The 25,212-nt window shown below is 39.5% G+C and overlaps 1 protein-coding gene across 1 annotated transcript in view; it reads left to right on the top strand.

The window, feature by feature from the left end:
- Positions 1–201: 201 nt before the first annotated feature.
- Positions 202–25,212, top strand: part of prickle2b (prickle homolog 2b) — a 125,571-nt gene continuing 100,560 nt past the window's right edge. The window contains exons 1-2 of the mRNA XM_084729440.1: positions 202–367; positions 1,791–1,876. Of these exons, the coding sequence (XP_084585566.1) occupies positions 326–367; positions 1,791–1,876 (128 nt within the window). The 5' untranslated portion in view covers positions 202–325. The remainder of the gene's footprint in view (positions 368–1,790; positions 1,877–25,212) is intronic.

The raw sequence follows: 25,212 nt of genomic DNA on the forward strand, positions 1-25,212 counted from the left end.
CGGAACTCATCCACACTATCATTTACCACCTCACCGCTGGTTTTATCGAAGTGTAATTATAGTTTGTCCCTTTTTAAAAGTGTTTCTCCAGTCCTTCATTGGCTGTGAGGAAACAGGGTGGAGCTGCTATCCGGAACCGCATAGCTTCATTCATTAATGAGAGAGGTTAATATGATCGGACTACAGCCAAGACTCGGTGCGTCGTGAGGGATCTTTGTTTTGTGTGTTTTTTTCAACAAGTACGCCCTGATCTCCAGTTTCCTCCGTGCGCCGTTTGTCTCACTCGGAGCCGACCGTGCCTTCACTCTCCTGGGATCATCCTGTCATGTTCAGTCGCAGCAACAAGAGGAGAGACTCCAGCAGATCGGTAGGTAACAAGGCAAAGTTAGACTTCTGCTGGTTTGCACACAGCGCATGACTCCACTTGCTTTTGCGCTCTAATTAAAAAACACGCATGCCTGCGTATATTCCTGTTTGATGTGATTTTTTTCTGTTTCTGCCCCGTCCTCTTGCTAAGGGCATCAAGTTTCATCTGTTAACACAACGCTGGCACGAGCCTCATTAACAACACAGCATGAAACATGATAAGAGATGTGTTTCTGTTTCAGACAGAGGCTTTAGTTGATGAATATAGGACGTGAATTATGTGGCAAACACAGTTTTAACCTAATATAGAGTCAAACATGTTTTAACAATAATGCAGGATACATTAAGAACTTATTTTGATATGTGTGTTAAATTAGCACATTACTGTACAGTCTGTTGTGGTGATGAAATTATGTTGCACCAAACTTTAAAACTATCTTAATATTAAATTAAGATTCAATTTTAAACCTGAATTCAGTTTTTGCTCTGTACATAGATTAAATTTAATTCTGTTGCACCAAAACTTCAATTTCAAATGTGAAATGTTAACTTTAAATTTGCTGTTTTTCTTTTACTGTGCTGATAGTCTGGTTTTAAAGCCCTCCATTATTTATCCATATTGTTCCATTAATTTGACCAACAGGTTTTTCCTCAAAGGAGGAGATATTGGAGTGTCTCTGCTCAGCCATCATGAGTAGACTAACTAAGCTATGTTGGTGCTAGCTAAAGATATGAGAGGAAAGAAATGATGGTAAAAAAAAAAAAAGGAAAAAAGAAAAACTAGCTAATAAACACTGAAAAAATTGTAATCACTCGTTCACTTTTTAGCCAGCTAACTAAAAATGTAATGTTTTTTCTACTCTAATAGTATTGTGTATTATATATATATATATTTAAATTCATTATTTATTTATTTATTTTAGTTTAGGTAAGCAATCTCTGTAACAATTAGCTCTATTTAATTTTGGTTTACATAAATCATCAGGGATCCCTATACTGATGAAACTTAAGTTAAATTAAACTTAAAACTTAAACTAAGGAATACAGAGAAGCTGAACCATTTCCCCTCCTCTTTTAACCCTACTAGGTCCTGACAACACTCTTAATTTACTTTCTTTTTATTTATTTATTTACATTTGGGCAAGAAAGCTTCCCCATACTGACTAAACTCTGTTTACTGTACATCAGTAAAATTGGATTTACTAAACAGGGATTAGTTTTTACTATAGTAACAGAGCTTTCCTTAATTCTAAATCTGGATTAACTTAATTTAAACCAACTTTTGACAAACTTATATTAATATTATATTAATATAATATATTAACTAGCTCTTTTTGCAACCCAGTATTAGAGTAATAGTTGATGTTGTGTAAATGTACAAAACTAGTACAAACTATGAATCTTCATCTCCTGTTTGTCCCAAGCTGAACCCTGCAGATGAGCCTCAGAGAGGACAGCCCTGTGTTGCCTGTGGAGAACAGTGTCCTGGCTTTGCCCTGCATAAATGGAGGTAAGAGCATCACTTCACTCCACACACCAAAGTCACATTGATGTCCATACAGTCAGGTTCCTTTTTGATGTGCAGATATTTCTCTGCCAAAGGAGCCCATCTGATATTAAACTACTATCGAGGTCCAGTGTCAGCTGAAGCATCCATCAATAAAATAATACACAATCAGAGCCGATGACGACAAACTAAAAGTTGCTGCCCTGCAGCAGCGACATGTAACCAGGTGATTAAGCCACCAGCAATTTGGCCAATTGTGTAATGTGATGTACAGAACACTGGGGTTTCCTCTTCAAGTAGAGCTGCATTCAGAAGGAACCCTTTCACATCTCTGGTACTTTGAATAGAACCAGCCACCCATACTCCTGTGAAGAAACCATTGTTCAGCCCCCGTGTGCTCTAAGATAATAGTTTTTACTGTAGAGACCATTCATGCAGCAAAAGGGATTCAGACCTACTGTTTCTGCAGTCAGAGCAGGGAGGAGGTAAATGTACTTCTGCTGTGAAACAAACTGTACATTGTAAAATGAAGTGATCCCGCTATGAGGTACAGGTGGTTCGGGTTAGTGTCTGAAAGAGTGTGACTAATGTGTGCAACACTGTTTTAGGAATGCAACACAAAAAAGCATCACACGTTCTAGACGAGCACAGACAACTGTTCATTCATCTGTATCAGCTGATTCTTATGACCACCAATCACTTCAGTAACAAAGTGACTCTATTAGCAGCTCTGACTTAATGGAGATGTTGTGAGCTATATTAGTGAAGCTCAGTTTGAGGAAACAACAAAACCCAAAGGCACATTATGTGCTGATTACAAATCCTACATTGTAATCGTGGAACACAGTAAGCTGCTTGACTTGGTTCTCTGAGGATTACTTGAGAGGAGAGGCCCAAAATTATAGCCACAACAAACCTGAGCAGTGTGACGAAAATGTAATTCATTTTTAATTTTATTTACAACCCTGATTTCAAAATAGTTGGGACTCTGTGGAATATGTAAATAAAATCAGAATGCAATGCGTTTGCAGTTCAGTTGAGTACAGTATAAAGACAAGATATTTAACGATCAAACTGATAAACCTTGTTTTTTGTAAATATACATTCATTCTAAATTTCATGCCAGTAACACATTTAAAAAAGGTCGGGACAGGCAAGAAGTGGAAGAGTGGAAGAGTTGTGGAACGATCAAACAGCACCTGTTTGGTATATTCCACATGTAAACCGATTAATTAATAACAGGACTGGATATTAAAGGGGCATCCTCGAAAGGTACAGCTGTTCAAAGGGATGGAAGAGGGAAGGTTCACCACTTTATGAAAAACTGTGTGGGCAAATAGTCAATCAGTTTAAGATAGGGATGTCCCAAAACAGCTTTTTCACTTCTGATACGATACCGATATTGCAGCCTTGAGTATTGGCCGATACCGATACTGATATCGATCCGATACGATATCAGCACGAATCATACATACTTTTATTACTTATTTTGTAGTGTGGAATGTTAGAAAAGGTTTGATCAAGTGATGTTACTCAAACAAAGAACAACAGTCAGCAACCAGAGTCACCTATGGATAGAAGTGCTGCAGCGGAAAATGGACTGCTTATCTGAGCGCTTATATCTGAGATTTTAGATGCAGTCCGATAAAATCCGATACTCGTTTTTTGGCTGATATCGGACTGATATCCGATATCAATATCGGATTGGGACACCCCTAGTTTAAGAATGATGTTTCTCAACACACAGTTTCAAAGAATTTAAGGATTTCACCATCTAAAATCCACAATATCATTTAAAGATTCAGAAAATCAGGAGAAATCTCTGCCCTGGACGGTGGAGCGCCTGAAGTCGTGTGTCATGCAAGAATGTAAAAGAATTTCACTTTCAGAACTTCCGTAATTAGTGTGCTCAGTTCCAAAACACTTACCGAGTGATGTTAAAAAAAAGGTGATGTACCACAGTATGAAACATGACCCTGTCTAAACATTTGGCAAGCATCAAATTCAGAATGACTGTAACAATAAAGTTAATCAGTTTGAACATAAAACATCTTGTCTTTGAACTGTATTCAACTGAATATAGGTCGAAAAGTTTTTGTAGTTCATTACGTTCTGTATTTATTTATGTTTTACAGAGCATCCCAGCGTTTTTGGAATTGGGGTTGTACACCTGCACTTCACTTTGTAGCACAACCAAATTATTCTTAATACCAGTTTTCCTCATAAATGCAGAATAAATCACATAAAACTACACTATTTTGGCAAAAGAAAAGTCATCCAGGCTGGAGCCAGCTTATTGGAAGTGGATTTGTCAGGCATGTTCTCTCTTAGTGGAAATCTACAATAGAAGGGGAGGGTCTGAACCGTAAAGACCATCCAGCCTTTCCTGTAAAGTAAACTCATACAGGGCAACAGTGGGCTCAGGAATGCGGCCTTTAATTGCCTGTCTTTGCAGTCTCACAATAAAAAGTCAACTTTTTCCCCTCCGACAAACTGGAATAAAACGTTGTCAGTGGACACAGACTTAAGGAGCCAGACTTTGTGTGTTCAGGCAAAAAGGCTGTTTTATTGGTCCAACAGATCTTTGTTCCTGCAGAGAAAACTTGCCAATTTCACAAAGAATTTCCTGTCTGTTTCTCAAGAAAAAATAAATGTGTTTTCATGCTAATTTAGCGAGGTATGGTAGTAATAGTGTGTTCTGGATGGAATGTGGTGGACTTTAAGTGACCCTGAGGTTAGAGATAGGGAGGAGGAGGATGCAGGTGTGCATATAGTCTCTCCTCTGGTTACATACCAGATGATGTTTGTCTGTTGCTAAGTTGTCTCAGGCAAAACAGAAGTTTAAAATAGATTTTGATTTCAAATGTAAATTAAAAGAGTTATTATGGTGCATTGTTTTATTCTCAAACTCACATGTGCTCTACCAATCATTATTTATCTCTTGTCCTTCAAAATTGGACCAGAATTTTTAGCCACACACTCTCGTGGTATGGCTCTGGTATGGCAATGTTTGTCTCACTCAGCAACTGTTGGATGGATTGCCATAAAATCTGGTCCAGATTACGGTGGCAGGATTGTCATTGTGCACATATTGCAATGCTAGTGTCAGCATTTAGCTCAAATCACTGCTGTCTTCTTAACATTTTGTGATCTAAGGGTTAAAGCTTGACTTATATCTATCTAGTCCACCATTTATTCACACTGAAATTGCAGCTAGCAAGAATAATGTTGTGGCTGGTAAATTTAAAGAACAATAGATGTTGACATAGCCTACATGCGGTTAAAGCAGTGGCTCCCAATGGGACAACGAAAAATGAATTTACTTTTGTCTTACTTTACTATTCCCAAATCACAGGTTAGGGCCAAAGTGGGGGCATGAGCTGTTAGCAGGTTGACTATTAATGTTTCCATTAATTTATTTAATTTGAAAAGTTTTTCACATGAAAAATGCAAATATGAAAAAAGAAAAATAATGGGACCCTTTGATTAATCTTTGGACCTTTTGGGGTGTTGCAGCCCCTATGTTGGGAACCTTTGTGGTAAAGCATTGACCTCTCCATGATGCTAAAATTTGAACAGTGGAGTTCATCTGCATTAATGAAGTCTGCAAATACGATCGTGCAAGTATGCATTTTTTATACCAGTTTTCCTGCAAAGCAAGATTTTTTGTCTTTGTTTGTTTCTTTCTCTGACATGATTCATGCGTGTTGGTAAACATGTTGTTTGTGGAAGCAAAGCCAGGAGAGTTCAGTTCATAGAGAATGAATAAGTTACAGTGATACACTACACAGCCTCCTACCATTTTCCAGACTTTTAACATGTGTTTGTCTCACACTTCACTGAAATATTGATGAATTCTCTAAATATTCAATAGATGCATACAGTACAGACTGGTTTTCACCCTTTTCTTTCTTCTTCCTCTTTCATGCTGCCTCTATAGGAGATGTTTCCACTAAGCTAAACTCCTGGGGGTGTTTCAGCCTGGTCCTTTATAGTAAGTTGACAGAGTGTGTTGAGGGATTTTCCATTCAGAGTCAAGAGAGGAGCTTTGGGTATTTAAGATCACGCGGGCCTATCAAAACACTACTCTTTACATTATTTGCTTTAGATGTTATGTGACTCAGATGTAGGTATTAAACCCAATCGCCTGTGTCTGCAAACTTTCCAGTTTGAATAAGCTGTTTCTTAATGACTTAAAATGTGATTTCAGGCACAAGAGGCTGAAATTAGGATTGTCTGCAGGGTGTTCAGTGTCATCCTGTGGGACGGAAGTTTGCTGAAAAGCTGCTGCTCACTTACAATGACAGAAGCAAGTTCACGGTTCATGAGTCTGGATGGATGCCTGTTGGCTAACAACGTCTGAATGAAACATGTTTGTAGTAGAACCCGACCAATATGGGATTTTTAGGGCTGAGGACAATATTGAGAAGTAAAAAAAACCTCTAATATCAATATATTGGTCCGTATTCTTTATTTATATTTATAAAATCCCAAATGACATAAGACCGCTGAAACAGTAAACTTTCACAGGTACTTTGAATAATTACAAAAAGAAAAAAAAACAAGTTGAACAACTTGAATGTAAGACAAAGGGTCAAAATGCTGCCTATGAAATTGAATCTGCATAATATTCTAGGGGTTTAAAAAAATATTGATGCACCCAGCTCATCATGATGTTATATTTTGTTTATCAGTTCTTGAAAACACTGTATTGTGACATCATGATAGACTCAAAGATCTGTGGCAGTGGTTCATTTTTGTGTTTGTTGTTTAAGCTCTTGGCCACTAGATATAAAATATATAAAAACTTATTTTAACTCAGATTTTATGCATATGGGGTGTTGTTCTTTATACTATGACAGTTTTCCTATAAAAATAGCAATATAACATCTTGTTTACAGTATCACAGTATATTGAGTGGTAACCCTCATATTATAATACATATGGTGTTGCCGGATTCTTACAATACACAGTCCACATGTTTTTTTCTATGAGACAACATCAGACAACATATACATCAATATAGCTGTGATAGGCCAATATCGGGCTGCTGACAGTTATATCTGTCAAACTCTGGCAGAATATTCAGGACACTGTTTTCCCTTGGGATCTCTCAGGATAAGCTTTCAGATGACACCGAGGAAAAGGACATGTGGGCTGATCTGCTCAGTCTCAGTTTTTTTCAGGTAAAAAAAAAAAAAAAAGGACGGCTGAAAGAAGAGCTTCTGTTACCTGGTTGCCTGTGTGTCAGTGCGCCTGTGTAACTCAATAAGTTGAGTGGGCCGCTCTGGGCAGGTTAGGAGCGGGAGTAGATTCTCCTTACACAACATGCTTCTTCTGAATTATTAATACTTGCCTTTGGCTTGATTGATTTTCCTTGTGCTAATGAGACTCATTACCAGGCTTATTAACATGTGCCCTGAGTGTGAATGTGCTACCTGATCTGCCTGATCACATGACCTTCTTCTACAATGCTGGAGCATTTTAGAGCCGCACCTAATGTGAGCTTAAAGAGTTACACTTGACCTGTTGGTGGCATTGGGTCAGCCCAGACAGGAGTCAGACTACAAAGGAGGATTTATGCCATGAGATCCTACTATTTGCTATTCCTTCATTTCCACTGGCTAAGAGCAGAGCATAAAACTTCACTTAAAGCAGTAGGTTTAGCTCAGGTTGCCAGAGATGACTGGTGCTGGACAAAGCCCGTCCTTGTATGCAACAAGGCCTTAGCTGAAACTTTAGCTGGCTAAGCGCAGCAGTGAGGGGGCAGAAGACGAAGAGGAGAAAAGAGGATGGTTCCAGCAGAACAACAGGGATCAGGGTTGAGTTTTAACCCAGCCCTGAATGGCTTGCTGATGTCTGTCCCCTCGGTAACCCAGTCTGATCTGCATAACACAGGCCGGCCCCACGGCTATTCACTGTGTTAACAAGACGACCTGGCAAATAAAACTGTCAGGGTGCCCAGGAATATGAATGGGCTCAGGCTATTTCGGCAGAGAAGAAGAGGACTCGGTATGAGGCGAGGGAGGAGAGAGAAAAGAAAAAGCCATTGGTGGTCGGTGCCACACAATAGAAACTTAGCAGATTTATCACTAACGCTGTGTCCGTGTATGGAGATGGTAAGCCTCCTCGCTCGATGGTTTCCAAGGTTGAAAACAACTCCCTGCACTGCTGTCCTCGCTCCACCCCTGGGCTTGTTTTGGGCCAGAAAGCAGCAGCAGTACTGGATGTTGTGTGACCTATAAAGAGAGTAAAAAAAAATCCAAATACATTTATTATATCACATTAGCCAGTGTTTTTCATACAGATTACAATATCCAGCATATAAAATATGTACATAGACACCCTTTCTTGCAAAGATCCTTCAAGACCGGTTAACATTTGTGACAAGTAATAGAGGCAGGATAAATATTATTGTCCAAAATAAAAATAACTTAGAGCAATATAGCTGTCATATCAGGTGAATATTAGGCCAATAATATAGGTCAGTTGACATATCTGTTGGGCTATAAATAAAATCCTGCCTATAAAGCAAACAAATAAAAACAACCTACTACATGTTCTGTTAAAAAAGTTTTCATTCAGGTGCATGTAGGCCAATATATCGGGCCAATAATAGTGGTGATAGCACTTGTGTGGTTTAGGAGGCAAAATGAGTTGTTAAGATGGGCCTTTCATTATATAAATGGTGTGCTTTGTCTTCGTCATGTAGAGGAGATTTATTTTGAAGGGGTTATATTTTGACAGGTCTGTGGGGTCAGGTGATGTATGACTGATGTTCACAGATAATGCAAAGCCGACGAGCTGTGAAGCCCCGATATAAATCATAGTTTGACCTTTGGGTTCTCAGGCAGTGTTGGGCTGAACATGTCGCTTCCCATCCCTCTCCTTTCATTCTCTCGGTTGTCTTTCCTGTGCTGTTTTTTTCTCCCCTCTTTCTGTTCCATCTTGTTTTTTTCCCTCATCTTATTCTATCTGAATCCACCTCCTTATCCACTAAGGTAAAATCAAAAAACAGCATTTGATTTTGCCTCTCCCTGTACAGTCTCTGTAAAGATTACACATGGCGGTCACGGAAGCAAAGATGGTCTACACATGCAGTAGGCAGAGATCCTGAGGGGCCTGTCGGTCAGCGGCTGAATTCCAATGAAACCCCGGCATCAAAATTCAAAGAGCTACGTTGATGTGACACAAAAACACACACAGAGGTCACGGCTAGAGAAGGCACTCATTCCTGCAGTATTCCTCATTTCCTCTCTCCCTGTGGTTAAGATTGGCTGGAGGTTTAATAATGAGCACCAGTAAAGAAACATTTGTCGTAAAGCAAGCACACTATCCAGAGGTATTGTCTGCTTTGTCATTTCGAATGCACACATTGTTCCACTTCTCTGATTCCTTGATAAAATTTATTTGATATTCTGAATGGATTCTCAAGCACAGATAACAACACAATTTATTGCTATTTCACGCAGAATATTTCACGCCTCTTCTGTTGATTTGTTGCGACAGAGCGGCATTGTCCCGCCTGTTTTATTGTCTGGCTGTGGATTTGTAGAGCCGATCGGCATCTGGTTTAGATACAACTGATAATGATGCACATATGACACCTCTGGAGACAAAGAGTGTGTGTGTGTTGTTTGTTTTGCGTGTTGCGGTGTGTTTGCATGAGTTTAGGAGAGCATATGTGGTGCATGTGGTTGTCAGCTTCATGTGCAGGAGAAAGACGGATGTGTGAGCAGTGAGCTGTAAGTCATGACAACAGGTAGTGTCATCTCATCCACCAGGTGGGTTCTGGACTGTAACAGGAGATCTTGCGAGGTGCTGGGTTGCTCCTGTGTTCTGTGCTTGTAATTGCTTTTGTAACTTTCTGTAGCTCCTGTTGAAGCTGCAATAATGAATTGATTAATCAACTATTATTATAATCAGTTTATCAATTTGAGTAATCCTTTTAAGAAAAAAAGTTGAAGTTCTCTGATTCCAGCTTCTTAAGTGTGATTATTTGGTGTCTTTGGTTCTCATGAAGACATCATTTTGGGCTTTTGGAAACACCATTTTTTCATAATTTATTGAGACTTTATGGACCAAAGAACTTATTGATTAATCATGAAAATAATCCACAGATCAATCAAAAAAAGAAAATCATTACTTGCATCCCTAGATTCTGTATTCTTTGTATTCTGTAACATATTGACAGCCCATGCACTCCAGACAGCAGCAATATGTAGATATCTTGATTAAAATCACATGTATTTTCATTTCATTTCATTTGTCTTTGAAGCTGCCTTTTAAAATAGACATACCAGTGACAAGAGTGCAGTGCTGTTAACATGTAGCTCTATTTTCTTGTCTTGTTTGTCTGTGGAAGGAACGGCCGTTCTTTGCTGTCCCTGAAAAAGGGCACCACATGAGGTAAAAGGAATGCCAGAGTGAAGGCTGATTCCTCGCCTCAGTACCTCGTGACTACTTCAAATCGAGCTGAGCTATTCAACGGTCAGTGTGTCAGCTTGTCATCATGATTATGTCTGACATTAAGACTGTGACAGCTATAAATATATATATATTTGGCTGTGTTGTCTTTGCATGTGTCTATTGTCTCTCCAGTATCATATTTTTTTTTTATCACATCTTTTCACATTTTTAGATGCCTTGTTTGTAGAGACCAGTGTTGAAGATAAGGGACTTGATATTTCCAGTGAAGCATAATGAGGGAGAGCTGTTATTTTTACTTTTATTGTGTGTGTTTTTTTATTTAATACAGCATTGATTTACACTTGTAAAGAATATCTTCTCATTTGTATTGTACAGCTCTTAAAAAATCTTTCAGAACATGAAATAAAGTACCGATATTTCAGATTAAGTAAGTAATATGCACTCGCAAGCTGTTTCAAGAACTCTGCATTCAGTACCTGGCTGTTTTCCTCTCCTGTGGTGAAGGACACTAAACTGACCAGCAGGAGGCAAACATGTCCAGCTTAGACACACTGAACTCTCATAGCCACTTTGTTTGCAGCAAGGTCACAGTGTTGTTCCCAAGTACAACAGCACAGCTGTTACACAACATACCAAAGTTTTCATTTTATTTGATTTGGTTTTTGGTAGCGTGGAGGGATCTTAGATGGTAACCACTAAACAATCACTGTAGGGTACGATATATGATGGGAAAAAAGAGAAGAGAGAAATAAATGGCTATGTTGGCATAGTACTTGGCCCATCATCTCTTTCATTTCTTTTTCCAGTGTATAAATGATAGACCATAATACTGAGCCACTATATCATCATCATTATGACACCTCTTATCAACCAAAAGACAAAATTAAGCATCCACATTATGATCCATAATCACAAAAAGTACAGTATCTCCTTAAACTTCACAAAGTGCATCGCTGTACTTCAGCACTAATGAATAATTGACTGTTATCTAATCAAACCCAACATTATTCTCTTTCATACAGTCTTAATAGAGCTTTATTGTACACGACAGCTGTGTAAGTCTGTGTGATGTTTTCTGGCAGCTTCTCCAATAAAGCCAGTAGCTTTCCTCTGATCCACATCTCCAGTGTTCTCGCTGCTTCTCTTATCAAGGTCATCTCTAACAGGTGCTCGTGCATTTGGATTCAGACTGATAGGCATCAGAAAAGAGCTTTTAGTCCCTCACAAAAGATGGTATGCGTGTGTGTGTGTGTGTGTGTGTGTGTGTGTGTGTGTGTGTTTGGATGTGTGTGTTTTAAACTTAATGTGCTCTTATGTAGGCTCCTGCATGGAGATTAACTCAACAGTGAACGTTATTTAATCTATTCTCCTTTATTGACTAGCTATGAAGTCATGTTGTGTCTCACTTATTTAAAACCATTCAAACTAGTACTCGAAACTTTTATGTATGCAGGTCAATATTGTCATTTATCGTGATGTTTTCTTTCATGCTTAAAGGCGTCAGCCCAGAACAAATGCATGCATCATTTGCCCAATTAAGCTTGGAAAAACAGTGACATCTGACCACACACTGCTCATAAAACTCAGATTAAACTGTCAGACTAGGCAGTGTTTGATATGTTTCAAGAATATGTTACTACATTTACATATATTTACTGTATTTCTCGCTGAAAGTGTTTTCATAAAGATATTGAAGTGTTCTGTTTGATTGTAATACAGGCAATATTGTAACTAGGCCGCCATCATTTTGGCTCTGTTTTCCATCGGATTCTCCCAAAACTCAGATGAACCTGAAACTAGCAGTGCTGATCAAATATGGATCAACATTATGTCAATACGAGAGACTCTCATAACTCAGATCATATTCTAACTAGGCAGCGTTGATCAAAAATGTCTCATGATTCTGTTCAAGTGAGACAGAATGCTCTATACTGCACCTTTAATTAACTGTTTCTGTTCATGAAAGTCATTCTGCATGGATGAGAGGTATCTGATGGAGAAGAGTATGAAAAGCAGTGTTGTTCTGGTGGAAAGCTGCAGTGCATTGAAGTCACAAATGCATCAAAGAATGCAACTGAAATTAGATGTAAAAATTCTGTGACTGAATTTAACCACACTCTGCTGTTGCAGTACATTCACACGACATGGTTGAAGCCTAGTATTGCTTTTAGCTATTTTTCACCCTTCTCAAATCAGTAAACCTCTGTAATTCTCCCTGACCTGTGTGAGCTAGCGATGCTAATTCACCCCGATTTTTGCCCTGGTGCTGATCCATGCCTTAATGAAGGCTTAGCGTGCTAAGCTTCCTTTGAACTGTCACTGGAAATAAAGGGAGGTGGGCTCACTGCTGTCATATGTGCAGCACGCTAGCATTTACTGTGCTCAGGCCTACAATTCCAACCCGCCCACCCTGGTAGAGAGTTAATTCATGTCATCCTGACTGTTTCCGTGTTAGTTACTTCATGATCTTTGGTTGGTGGGGTGTGAGACTTTTTTGCTAGCTGATATCATTGCTCTCTAAAGCTGCATTCATGTACTGTGTGTTACTCTATTTGGTGCAAACAATGGCAACACACACTAGCACTCTACCACCTCTTTTTCTGTCTCCGTCACCCACATCTACAAACAGTGACTAAAGAAGGTGTGAAACACGTTATCGTTGGTCCGAAGCAGTTCTCATTTTATGTTCGAATGCACACGCACCTGCTCACCTTAATTCTCATTCAGAGAGTTTCGTTCACATCCTGTTGTGTAATCTCCATGCTCTCCCACGAGCTGCAAAACTCTCTGCAGTCTTAACAGCTACACATGAACTTCCTGGCTTCTTGAAAACACTTAGTGGATTACGTTTGTCTAGCATTCATTAAAGCCTCTCTCACATCAAACTCTGATTTCCTTATTGGCTGAATGAATAAGTGGATTTGGCCTAGCTCTGGAGACACTGTATGCTTGTCTTCTGGTAGTACTAGTTGTATGGAGTTGGATGAAGGGCTGCAACTAACAATAATTTTCATTATTGGTTAAAAAAATTGTCTATAAAATGTCAAAAAACAATGAGAAGCAATACTGAAAGTATAATCATGGTAGTGCTTTGAGCATGCCAACATGTTTACAGTGTTAAAGCTAGTGTAAGCAACATTGTTTTGGAATCATTGATAAATAATTTCATATTAACCTTTCAGCATATTGTAAGTCAAGGGTCTGAGACAGACGTAGACTTCAGCACCCCCTATTAGCTCTGTTTTCAGCATTTAGAGATTCTGGCCCGTGACATTAAACTTAAACCAATCACAGGTCTTCTCAGACCGGGGGCTCCTATTGGCTGTTCTACTAGTGCAGCTGCATGTGCATGTTCCTTCATTGAAACCCTGAATCAATGGGAGAAACTCCTGCAGGAGAAGTTGCTATAAAACAGAATTGTAATAAAAAAAAAAATCTTAAAGAGTTTAATGATCAACATGTTCAGCCCAGGACTTTGTCAGCTCACTCAGTTACTTTTGACTTCATCTTCAGTTGTGTTCATTTATGGGTATCATGGTCCTCTTGCTGAAGACCAAGAGAACCATGTGGAGTTAACAGACAGCTGCACAAAGCCAGGGAGCTCTGCAGGAGTGGGTTGGTGGCAGTGTGGAGCTTCTGGAGGAAAGAAACACCTGAGTCACTCTGATGCTGGCTCCTTTATTGGCAGAAGGGGAGCTCAGAGTGTATGTTTCAAACTTTTGGTATTAAGAAGAGGATTTATTTTTCACTCCTGTGTTTCAGCCCTCTTGAACAACCCACAGACCAGCAAGAGGAGAGCTCAGCATTTATTTTTTTAAACTTTTAAACTCAGCCCCTCTGCAGCAGTGATTCACTAAAAAATCAGGGACACACTGACCGGCCAAACGAGAGGTCAGCATTTTTGTGTTTTTTTTTTTTTTACTTTTGGGATTAAAAAGTGGATTTAGCTTCACTTTTGCTTGTAAACCTGTGTGCAGCAGTGACCACGGAGGAGCCGACCGCGCTGTTTACAGTAAGATAATCAGCCTGTCTGTCCATGTTGACTGCTGCTGCTGCGGAGGAGGAGGAGGAGGAGGAGGAGGAGAAATGTATTTGAAAGTCATGGAATGAGAGTAAAGAGAGGAAGGATGTAAAAGAAAGAATCAGTGATAACTGGTGAGAACTGAGACACAAATAAACATGGGGCTGACACTGATATTTTTGGCTGCGCCTAGTCAAACCATATCACCACTGATTTGCATTTCCATTATCACTTACATTGTGATGAGCCGCGCCCAAGACGAACCGACTCTGGGGCGGGGACAAAGGGAGCCCAACTCGCCTCCAAGTGGGCAAACCATGGCCAAACCACGATGAGCTTCCTTTTCTACCCCTCGAACAAGCGAGCGTTGTGATACTGAGGTTGTGTGTGCAGGAGAGTGTGTGTTTGTCTTTTTATGTTCAGCTCTCAGTACTTCTGTAGCTTCACATTAAGCCTTTATGTTTTAAAATGTAGTTTCTCTCCTCTGTCGTTGTTTTTTACTGTCAGGTGTCTATGTTATTGCACACAGTTGATGTCTGTTGGTCCGTGCTCGTTCACGATAACCTTGGTAAACTGTGGCTTGGGACGCATCAGTTTTTTGAATACATCATCAAGGGACCATTAATGTCGTGTGTATAAAATTTGGTGTTAGTCCGTCAGTTAGATTCTGAGATATTATTGGAAGTTGAGAAAAAGGAAAGGAGCCATGAGACAATTCCATGGCAATCCATCAATCCAAATACATGATGGTGCTGGTGCATGGTGGTCTTCATCCTCTGGGATCCATGAATGTCTGTACAAAATGTCATGGCAGTCCAGCCAATAGTTGTTTCGAAAAAATCCAAAAAAGTCAAATCCTGGTTGCACAAGAGAAAAAGCTACCAACTGGGAATTACCAAGTCTTTAGATTACATCAACTGGGAACAATTAATGAAATTTAGTGTCAATCCACCAAGTCAGCGCTGAAATATTATCAATAGATGTGTATGTGTGCAGGGAATATAGCACTGATGAACAAATGAGTGGCTGATGGATCAAATAAATATTTGTAATTACATGCTTCCTTCTTACTTAGAGTTGCCCTTTTCACTCCAATTCCACTTTGTTCCTTTTTAAAATAATTTAGTGCTTATTCATCCTGACTCTGACCCTCCCTCTGTTTCACCACATCCACCTCAGCTCACTAACCGTTCATCCCTGCAGCCCCCTCTCTCTCTTCCTCCCTTCATCCATCCATCCATGCATCTCCTCATCTATCCAGTTTAAAGACTGCCAACCCAGTGCAGTGAGGTTTAAGCAGTGCACCACTTCAAAGACCTCTTTGATTATCTCCTCCTCATGTTTTATCCCCCTCCCTGTTCTCTTCGTCCAGCCACCTGTTCCCATCCGGGGGCTGTGTGCAAGAGAAAACCCTTGATCAGAGCCGTACCAACGGCATGGCCCGAGTGCACGATCCTCGATGGACTTAATGTGTTTGGAAGACTTCCTCAGTGGTGCTGATTTAGGGAAAAGACTGGCCTCTTTTGTTTAAAATTCTAGCAGCCAATAGAGGTCAGCATTGTATAACAGCGCGGTGTGTTATCCCGGTTGTCATCATAAGCTGGGGTATCAAAATGATCAGGACTATATGTGTAAATGATAAATGCTCAGAGCTACTGTACAACTGTGGACAACGATCATTACTTTGTTTATTAGCTCGACCTCCTAAGATGCTGACAGTTTCTCTTTGATTCCCATTACTTTAATGACTTGTCCTATTTTCATTACAGACCCAAACTCCCAGTGGGGCCCAAAGGCTCATTTATCCAAACTGCAAAAGAGGAGCTTGATGACTCTGCAGTGTTAAATTATTTGATTGGTTTATTGATCCAGTGAGCCCTACCGATTATTGGCTGGCTTAAGTAGCATATTGACCTGAGAGAATGGACTGCCACTGTCTAATATTGAAGAAAGGGTCCAGACAGCCACTCTATCACACAGCAGTGAGGAGAAAACACAGGACCTGTGAGCTGTAGTGATGGAGCATTTTGATACTTAAGGACATGTTCACACCTGAAGGTCCGGTTCCTGAATCAAGCCAGTGTGAGGTGATACATTTTTTAAATTCTCCAAATGGTCCAGTTTGCGTTCATGTAGGCAAAACTCAAACAGTCCAGAAATTATAGACAAAAGTGGAAATGGTGGAAATGTTGTTTGATCATTGGTCATACAGTTGGGAGGTAAAACATACAAACTCGTACAAATAGGGGTTACAAAAAGATTTTTCCTGAAGGCTGAGGTTCTTCCAAGAACCATTTGCTTCTGAAGAACCCTTTTTCGAAGAAAGGGTTTGTCAAGGATTATTGAAATCCTTGAAGAACTCTTTTGTCAAGGGTTGTTTGTGCTGTAGTCATCAGACTGTAGTTCTCTGCCAGTCCACATTTTGGTAGCAAACATCCTGCTAGTTTGCCAGTCACCAAAACAGGAAGAGAAAGCTTTTTTTAACAAATGAAATGACATACAATTGTGTGCTTCAATGATTGGTTCCAATGAACACTCTAGAGTTGACTAAACAGCGGCCTGAGATTACCCCTCGGGGTTGATAGTTTGAGTCTGCCATTTACACCAACCAAAACACACAAAGGGGAGAAACACTCCAGCATTCAGTTCGACCCCGCTAAACAAGGCTGGTGTGAACCTGCTCTAATTTTGAATGGACCAGCTGAAACTAACAACAGAAAAAGTGTGTCTCAGTGGTTATTGAATTTTATCTGCGTGTGCTTTTCATTTTTTACCCATTAAAGTCGTCACAGCTTTGACCTTTGTATATTTCTCTCATTCCCCCGTCGCTTTCCATCTCTTTCTATCTCTTCCTCCCCCTGTCTGTCTCTGTCTGTGTGCGATTTGTCGTCATCTGAGGAGTGGGCGAGGTGTCGTCTTAGTTCTGCTCGCAGTTCTGCATGAGTCAAGGATGAATTTAATAGGCTGGATGAGCTGTGATGCGTTTCCTGTGTCTTTTCAGCTGGTTCACTGACACTTTTTTCTCTGTTTTGTGTTTGCTGTTTATCTTCACTGTGTGTGTGTGTGTGTGTGTGTGTGTGTGTGTGTGTGTGTGTGTGTGTGTGTGTGTGTGTGTATTAATAGCAGAGAGGCTCTTAAGTGAAGGCTGTTTTTCATGGATGAGAGAGTGGGCTGGCTCTCAGTGCCAAGCTGTACAGGTATCTATCAAGTGATCTGGGTGCAGAGGGAATGGAGTGGGGGCAGGAAGCAGGAGATGAAAAAAAAGGCTCTGAAGCACGGCCAGCTTCCTCTGATGGGGGCCTGAGAGAAGTTACTCGCTGTTTCACTGAGACGTCAGGTCAGCACACACACACACACAGACCAGGAGAAAGCAGGGAGACTACTGTAATGATTGTGGTTAGGTTAGGTGATGCTGAAGTGTTCATGGCAGCTGATATAGCCTAACAGATATTGGAGGTTTGAGGCCAATATCAATATTTGAGAGTTAAAAAAATCTGATAATGATGTATTGTTCACAGGTAGTGTTCCTCTAGGGATGCCGGTCAGTCAGGTGAAATATCTATTGGATGGATAGTCATGAAATTTTGTACAGACATTCATGCCGCCCTGAAGATGATTCTCAGTTTGGTGATAACCTGGCTTTTGTCATGCGACCAGCAGGTACAAGTTATTCAGTTAAATATCTCAATACCTGTTAGATGGATTGGTACAAAATTTGGAACAAACATTCATGTTCCTCAGAGGTTGAACCGTACTGACTTTGGTGATCTTGTCACCTTCCCTCCAGTAACAACATGAGGTTGACCTTTGAGATTTTAAGTGAAATGTCTTTTTCATGGATTGCCGTGACACATTCATCTTACCTGAATGAACTGGGAACCTTGTTTCATTAGTTGCTTCCCATATTATTAATAATGATTTTTGAAAAAAAAAAAAGTGGGTTATGGGGTGTGAACATGTTTGGCTTCTAAAAGGGAAGGTGAAGTGTGGTGAAGCTAAATGCCACAAAATCCAACGCACCGACCCTTTAAAATTGTTCTGTTAAGAATTGTTACCAAGGTAATGTGCCAAAAAGGACATTTTTACAGCTGAAAAATAAACTTGCAAGTGCTGTTTGATGGACAAACTATGTCCCTAAACAACCTCACACATTTTGTTTTGCAGTTTCTGTACAACAGTTTCTTTTTCTCTTATTGGCCAACGTACAGTATGTTGCACTAAGGTATTGGCCAATGTGTCACCTTGATGGATTTATTGGTTCAAGTTAAGTTGCTGCTTTGTCAAGTTAATTTTTAAGTTGGTATTTCTGTATTACTGTACAGTTTAGTTTGAAGAGACAAATGATAGACAGATGGAATAGATGCATGACGCAATGTGACAAAGGTTGAATTAACACGCAGCACATTTTCACAGTGCATGCTGCAGCCAGTTCAGACGGGAGGATGTGAAGTTGACAGGTACTTTTAAGGCCTGTGTGTTGTTGCAAAGAGACAGCGTGGGCTCAGACGTTGAGTCATTTGGATTAAGATGGATGGAAGTGGGAGCCAGTAATGGAGACACCTGACAGACTTACCTCAGCAATCCGATTGAAGCCATCATCACCCTCATTGCGCAAAATAATGTCTCTGTTATTTCAGCTCAAGAACTACTCAGAGCTCTGCATGTTTAAATGTTGCACTCTCTCTTCTCTATCTTTCTTTATCACTCATCAGTCCAAGTTTATTTGTGCATGTTGACCAGTTGCCAAGGCAATGAGTGTGCTGTAAGTTTGCTGCTGCCTTGACAACAGGCCAGACAAGTGCTGCGTTATTATCAGTATGACAATAGGAGCAGAACAGATAAGGATAGACAGACTGAAGACGCACACGAAAGAAATAGAAGAAACAAAGAGGTTTGTGTTGCTCATTTGACGTCAAACTCCCCTTGAATGTTGTTCTCTTTCCCTGTGGTCAGCGATACACATATAGCTGAGGCCTGGGGATGGTTGGACTTTTTGTGTTTCTCTCAGTTTCTCAGAGATTATTAAGACGAGACCAACCAAATCTGGATATATTCGACTTACATCTGTTAATAATTACCAATACCGTTTAAATATGATTACATACAACATATCATTCACAATATTTATCTGAATGGAAGAAGTCAGAAGTTGCAGCTAACCCCAACCCCAGGGACAGTTGCAGCATGATCAGGAGATGTTGCAACATATTAAAAATACATCAAATTTCACTGATTAACGTTTTGTTTTTGTCTCAGTAAGCCCTACCCAAAGTGAATTAAAATAGTTTTGAAGGTTGTTATTGGCCGTAGTTCAATGAAATGTTTCATTGTTCCATGATTTTGAAAGCTGCTCCAAAAGCATTTTGACCCACGCTAAGAGTGCAACTCTGGAAACACTGTAGGCTTTTTTCTGTTGTATCAGAAGATCAGCGTCAGTTGCTTAAGCCCAAATAAACTGAACTTTAAGATCACTCTGGATTTGATACACTTACCTATTTAAAGTTACCAGTTCCATACAGAGTGCTCATTTGTTTCCGTTACAGGTTGATTTACTTTTATGTTCACTCTCATAGATGCTCTAATCAGCAGCAGAGTCTGGTGCTTTGCTAGATACTGAATAGTTTGAATTTTAGCCAGTGACATTTGATTGACTTCCCTCTGTGAAACATAAAACAGACACACACACATAAAAAGAATCAAAACCAGACTTTTGTGGAGTGCAGTGCTGAGATATGTATGCAAAGCAATGTCCCCGATCGGTTCTTCACAGAGCAGCGTGGCCCCACGAGTGCTGGAGCTGTGGAGGAATGCCTTCCATTTGTAAAGTTTGAAAATCTTGTGAAACCAGAGAGCAGAGTAACTGACCAGCGAGGTAGCCTTTCATTGTAAACCCCCTCTGTGATTTAGTTCTCAACCTGATACTCTTGTAGTTTTGGCTAGCAGACAGACTGTAACAATTCTTGAATTTGAGGTTGAAAGAGCTCAAATTAGCTTTGACTGTGATTATGATACCCAACACTGGAAACACGTATAGCTAGAAATTAAAAAAATGTGCACCTGGAAATGTAATCAAAACAAGAGCCCAGTCTCACCTTTTTGTCTTGGTCGGGTTTATCAGTGGATGATTCACATAAAGTGTGACTGCATCACACGTTAGTCTCGGGGGCTGATGCAGCGCCAGTAATGTACACACTTTCTGTGCTCTCGGCAAGTCTCCCATCGGCACTCTGTCACGTAACAGACCCGCGTATAAGCCCCCTGTTATCCTGTCCAGCCATGACAGTGAATGTGACTCAGTTAAGTGACAGCGTGACGGCAAAGTCCAGAGGCGGAAAGTAGAATGAGCTGATCTGTTGAATCAAAAGGCCGTTGTATGCATGTCAGAGGTCAGCTTTTAACCAGCAAATCCCCTTTGCTCCAGTCTAATCCTCCGCCCTGGGGTTTTCCCACACCACAGGGCTCATCGCAGACCAACCAGAGGGTAGACAGACAGGCGTGACGGCTCCTGGTAGCTTCCACAAGCCTTGGACAAGATAAACAAGTATTCGTATGTTCAGTAAAGATCATTGGCCTGCAGGTATTGCAGAACCATGGCTCCAACTCATAGTTAAGCAAGTTTTACTGCAAATTTAGTACTTTATTATATAAGGGGATTTATATTTTACTAAATTTGTGTTCATCTATTGTAAAAAAAAAAGCAACAGATTCTTTTTGTTTGCACTGGAGTTGATTCACAGATTTACAATTCTAGATTAACATAATACAGCAAAGCGTTAGTTACCTGCACAGCTGTTACGAGGTGTCTGTTTCTCAGTTTTGAGGAATTGCTAGTTAGTTGCATCAGACCAGAATTATGAGCAGCTGAAAAACCATTTTCTTCAGGCTTCTAGTTGCAGTTCCAAATCTCTGATACAGGGGGAAAAAAATCTGACAGCTAACAGCTAAAATAGTTTGTGAAAAGAGCTACAGAAATGTTCAGGTCATCATCACCAGCATTTACATCTAATTAAAATCCAGTATTCACACTAATACAAACAACTCAACCAGGTTAAAAGGAGGTATAAAGAGTTTGTTTGCATCTTGTTTCACATATTCATTATTCATCATTAATGAACTGCTATGATTTCAGAACAAAAAATAGATAATTAAAGCAATTTTTTGGTTTAATTACAATGCTAGTTGAGATAGAATAGAATAGACTGAACCATGGAGACGTTGCGCAAAAAAAATCAGTCATTTCTGGAGATATGTAAAATAGGTAAATTTGTTTATTTGTGTTGACACCAAGTTCATCTTGAGTCACTTAAGTGTACATAATTGTATTAATTATAAATATTCAGAGGAATTTGCAACAGTATATTACCTGAGATTTTTACTTAATCTTTTAGTAAAAGTAAAAGTAAAAGTTTCTAGTCTTTGTGTCAAATAAAGTGTTTAATTTATAATGATTTTGGATTGTATTGTGCTCACGTGCTTCAGAGTGTAGTACGCTGTGTTCCCTGGGCTTGATAGGAACATGGAAGTGACAGCAGGGGGTCAGTAGGGGACCAGCAACAAAATTGTGCCTTAGAAGCCGCTTAAGACTTTTCTCTTTACTGGTGGTATCATCAGTTCACATTTGCTCTAACACAGAGTCAGCACTTCAGGCCAGTAAAGCTGACTGGGCTCGCTTAGTCAGGGAGGCTTGAGATCTGCACTTTATATCTCTGCATTCTTGAACTGTGAGCTTAGCTTTCCCTCAATTCAACCCCCTGTGTAAAATAATGTAGCCTGGGGCCTACACAGTCCACATTACACACACTCTCTCACACACACACGCTCATCATTTCCCCCACGGACCGAATCCCTCATTTGGTGTGGAGATCAAAGCCTCCAATATTTATAAGTGGTCTTGGGGTGTAATTTGTCTCTCGTTTGATTCTGACGGGACCATTCCCTGTCTTCCCTTTTTATTTATCTATGTGTTTATTTATTTATCTGTTTAATCCAAACCTCTTCCTCCTCATTACAGCCGCTTTAATGTCCACGCTGTGCCGAAACTAATTGATATATAATGAACGCCGTGCAAGCACGTTCTGAGTTAAATGTAAATTGTTTGCCTGCAGCTCTGGTGATGAAACAGGAGGAAGACAGATTGGATAACCCACAGTGTATGGAAAGTCCTGTCTCCTGTCATGTGGGAACACAGAGCTCACACTGCCTGTATATTTTTTATGGCACATTTTAACTTCCATCTGGTTGGCTTATGAGACTCTTGGCTTTGTTTGTTTGTTTATGTTCTAATGTGTTTTAAGGCTGTTTTTATCTTCTTGGCCCTTTATAAGCCGCCGTTTGATCCGCATCTGTCATGGCCCATGTAATGGCAGCCCAGTTGTTTCCTGATCTGGTTTCCAGCCTGTCAGGTTGAGCCTCTGGTCTCTGATTGACATGCAAGAGTGAATGCCTTGTAATGACAGTGAGCTCAGATAGATAATTGTTGACATAATGTGTGTGTAAGGGATGTGGACGTAATTTTTTTTTTGCCTCACTCTTCTCTTTCTTCTGCTTTCTAAAGTAATAGGGGAGACTGGGGGCAATTGTAACAAGCAATTATAACACAGTCATTGCTTCCAGCAGAAACAATTTACAGTGATGACACTGTGCAAATGCTCAGTGCTTTGGCAGACATTTTCAACAATTTTGTTTGTTTGTTTGTTTGTTTGTTTTAACTTTTAACTCAGTTCAAATAATTAAAATCATAGTCACCACTAGAATAGCAGCAAAAATCTAAATAAACATTTGCTTTGAATTTAGATGATTCCTGACATCTAACAGAATGTGAACTGTGTACAAAAAATCTTAAAGGAGAAGTGTGTAATTTTCAGAATGTAGATTGCAACCAGGTGAGTATCTGTCCTGTTGAAGACGGTGTCAAGACACATTTAGTTAGAATATTATTTTATTGTTTTTATGCAATGTGGTCAAAATAATATTTCACCAAAAGTATGATTTACAGGGCAGGTTAATAGGCCACAATAAAGGCAAATAAATGTGTCACTCGCATAGATCTCTCCTGACTTGTGTCTGTACCAGTTCTGATTTGGCAGGTCCATGTATGAGGGGCACCAAACTGAACCTTCTGGGGTCATCTGGTCCAAGGTTCCTCCATCGTGGCATCCCAAATGGCTTACGGTGTCTTTCAGCTAGTTGAGGAGAATGGACTGTCCTTTTAGGCCTTTAGGAGAGAAACAAAATACACATAGTGATGTCACACATGAGTATTCAACTCTATTCCATGAAGATGTTAGAGTATGCAGATTTTCATCCCAAACAACAATGGTGCAACAATGGTTAAAAACCCCTGATGTAAAATACAGTCACTTTATGACTATATCTTACATTATTATGATGAATGTATAGGCAAACAATAACAAGTAATATAGTAATAAAAAATAACCACAGCATTTTCTATACATGACATATATGGAGATATTACATTAAACATAAACTAATAATGAAAAAACTATTAACCAGCGATGTTTTGTTGATAATCAAACCTTGTGATGACTAACCTGTGTGTCCTGCTAGAAGCAGTGTCGATGGTAGATAAAGCTGGAGTTGTGACATGAAAAGTTTTTCCCTTCATAGGAGGTGATGTTACAGGACATCATCCATAGCTGGAGAAACATGAACAAAATAAGAGCTACGTGACACAGTCACACACACCTGTCACACAAAACTGTGGTTGTCAGCCTTCAGAAAACAAGATAGTTTGCCAGTAAACACCGTTGTCTGTCCTCCTCTTCGTCGTCCGTATTTATGCTGCAGAGTTTAAGTAACACATCCGCTCTGCACAGCTGCAGAAAACATGGCAGCACAAGATGGTGGCCTCTGTACAAGGTGACCTGCTCCCTATGTAACTATAAATGGCTATTTCTAAGGTAATGCAAACATAAAGATTATGAGTTTAAGTTGATTGATAATAATAAATAACATACTTATGTATAATATATTCCATTTCTGTCAATAAATCCCCGTAAATATTACACACTGGACCTTTAACATTATTAGATACTACAGCAGTACTTTGAGATGTGCATTTATTTGAGATACAGTAGTAATTGTAATATTATAGTCCAGCCCTTAATAGTGAAAAAATATCACAACATTATTAATTAGTGATCATACGTTTCCTATCAGGGCTGTAGCCACAGTTTTACAAATACTGAAGTCCTGAGTCCATGTCTACCATTTCTCAGAAAAATTTGACAAGAAACCATTAATTATCAATTATTGTATTATATGGATTTTTGAAAAGCATTTTATTCTATAACTGTCCAGTTTAATTCTGTACAATTTACTCCCCAACATGTCTCTGTCCTGCAAAGAAACACATATTTTCCAAACATTAACATTAACATTATCATGAGTTTTCAGTTTTGTGACAATGCATTTTCAGAAAATCCATTCAGTTTCTCAATTGATTAGTTTGGTAAAGACATAGTTAGTTTTGTAGTTTTGCAACCGTTAAAATCAGAAAAGCCATTCATGTCAGAAAAAAAAGCTGTGTGGAGATGCAAATATTCTTCTGAGACATTTCTTTGTTTAGATTTGGCACCCATTATTAGCCCAGGGAGAGTCGGGACTAGCCACACACAAAATTTGTAGGAAAAAGTCACCTAGCCATAGATTGAGTTTCTGAAGTACATTTTAGTTTACAGTTAAAAGGGGTTTTTGTTGTTTGTTTTTGTTTTGTTTTGTTTTTTACAATTGGAGAAGGTAAGAATAAGTTAAGGCTTACAGTAATAATATGTGAAAATTAAAATATTAAACATAATTCATTTCCATTTAATTTTTTGTCAGTGCCACAGAGCCACTGGAGAGGGGTAATAGAGTGACATGCCGCTCC

Source organism: Lutjanus erythropterus, chromosome 2 (assembly GCF_056507025.1).
Source record: "Lutjanus erythropterus isolate fLutEry1 chromosome 2, fLutEry1.hap2, whole genome shotgun sequence".
Lineage (NCBI taxonomy): Eukaryota > Metazoa > Chordata > Actinopteri > Lutjaniformes > Lutjanidae > Lutjanus > Lutjanus erythropterus.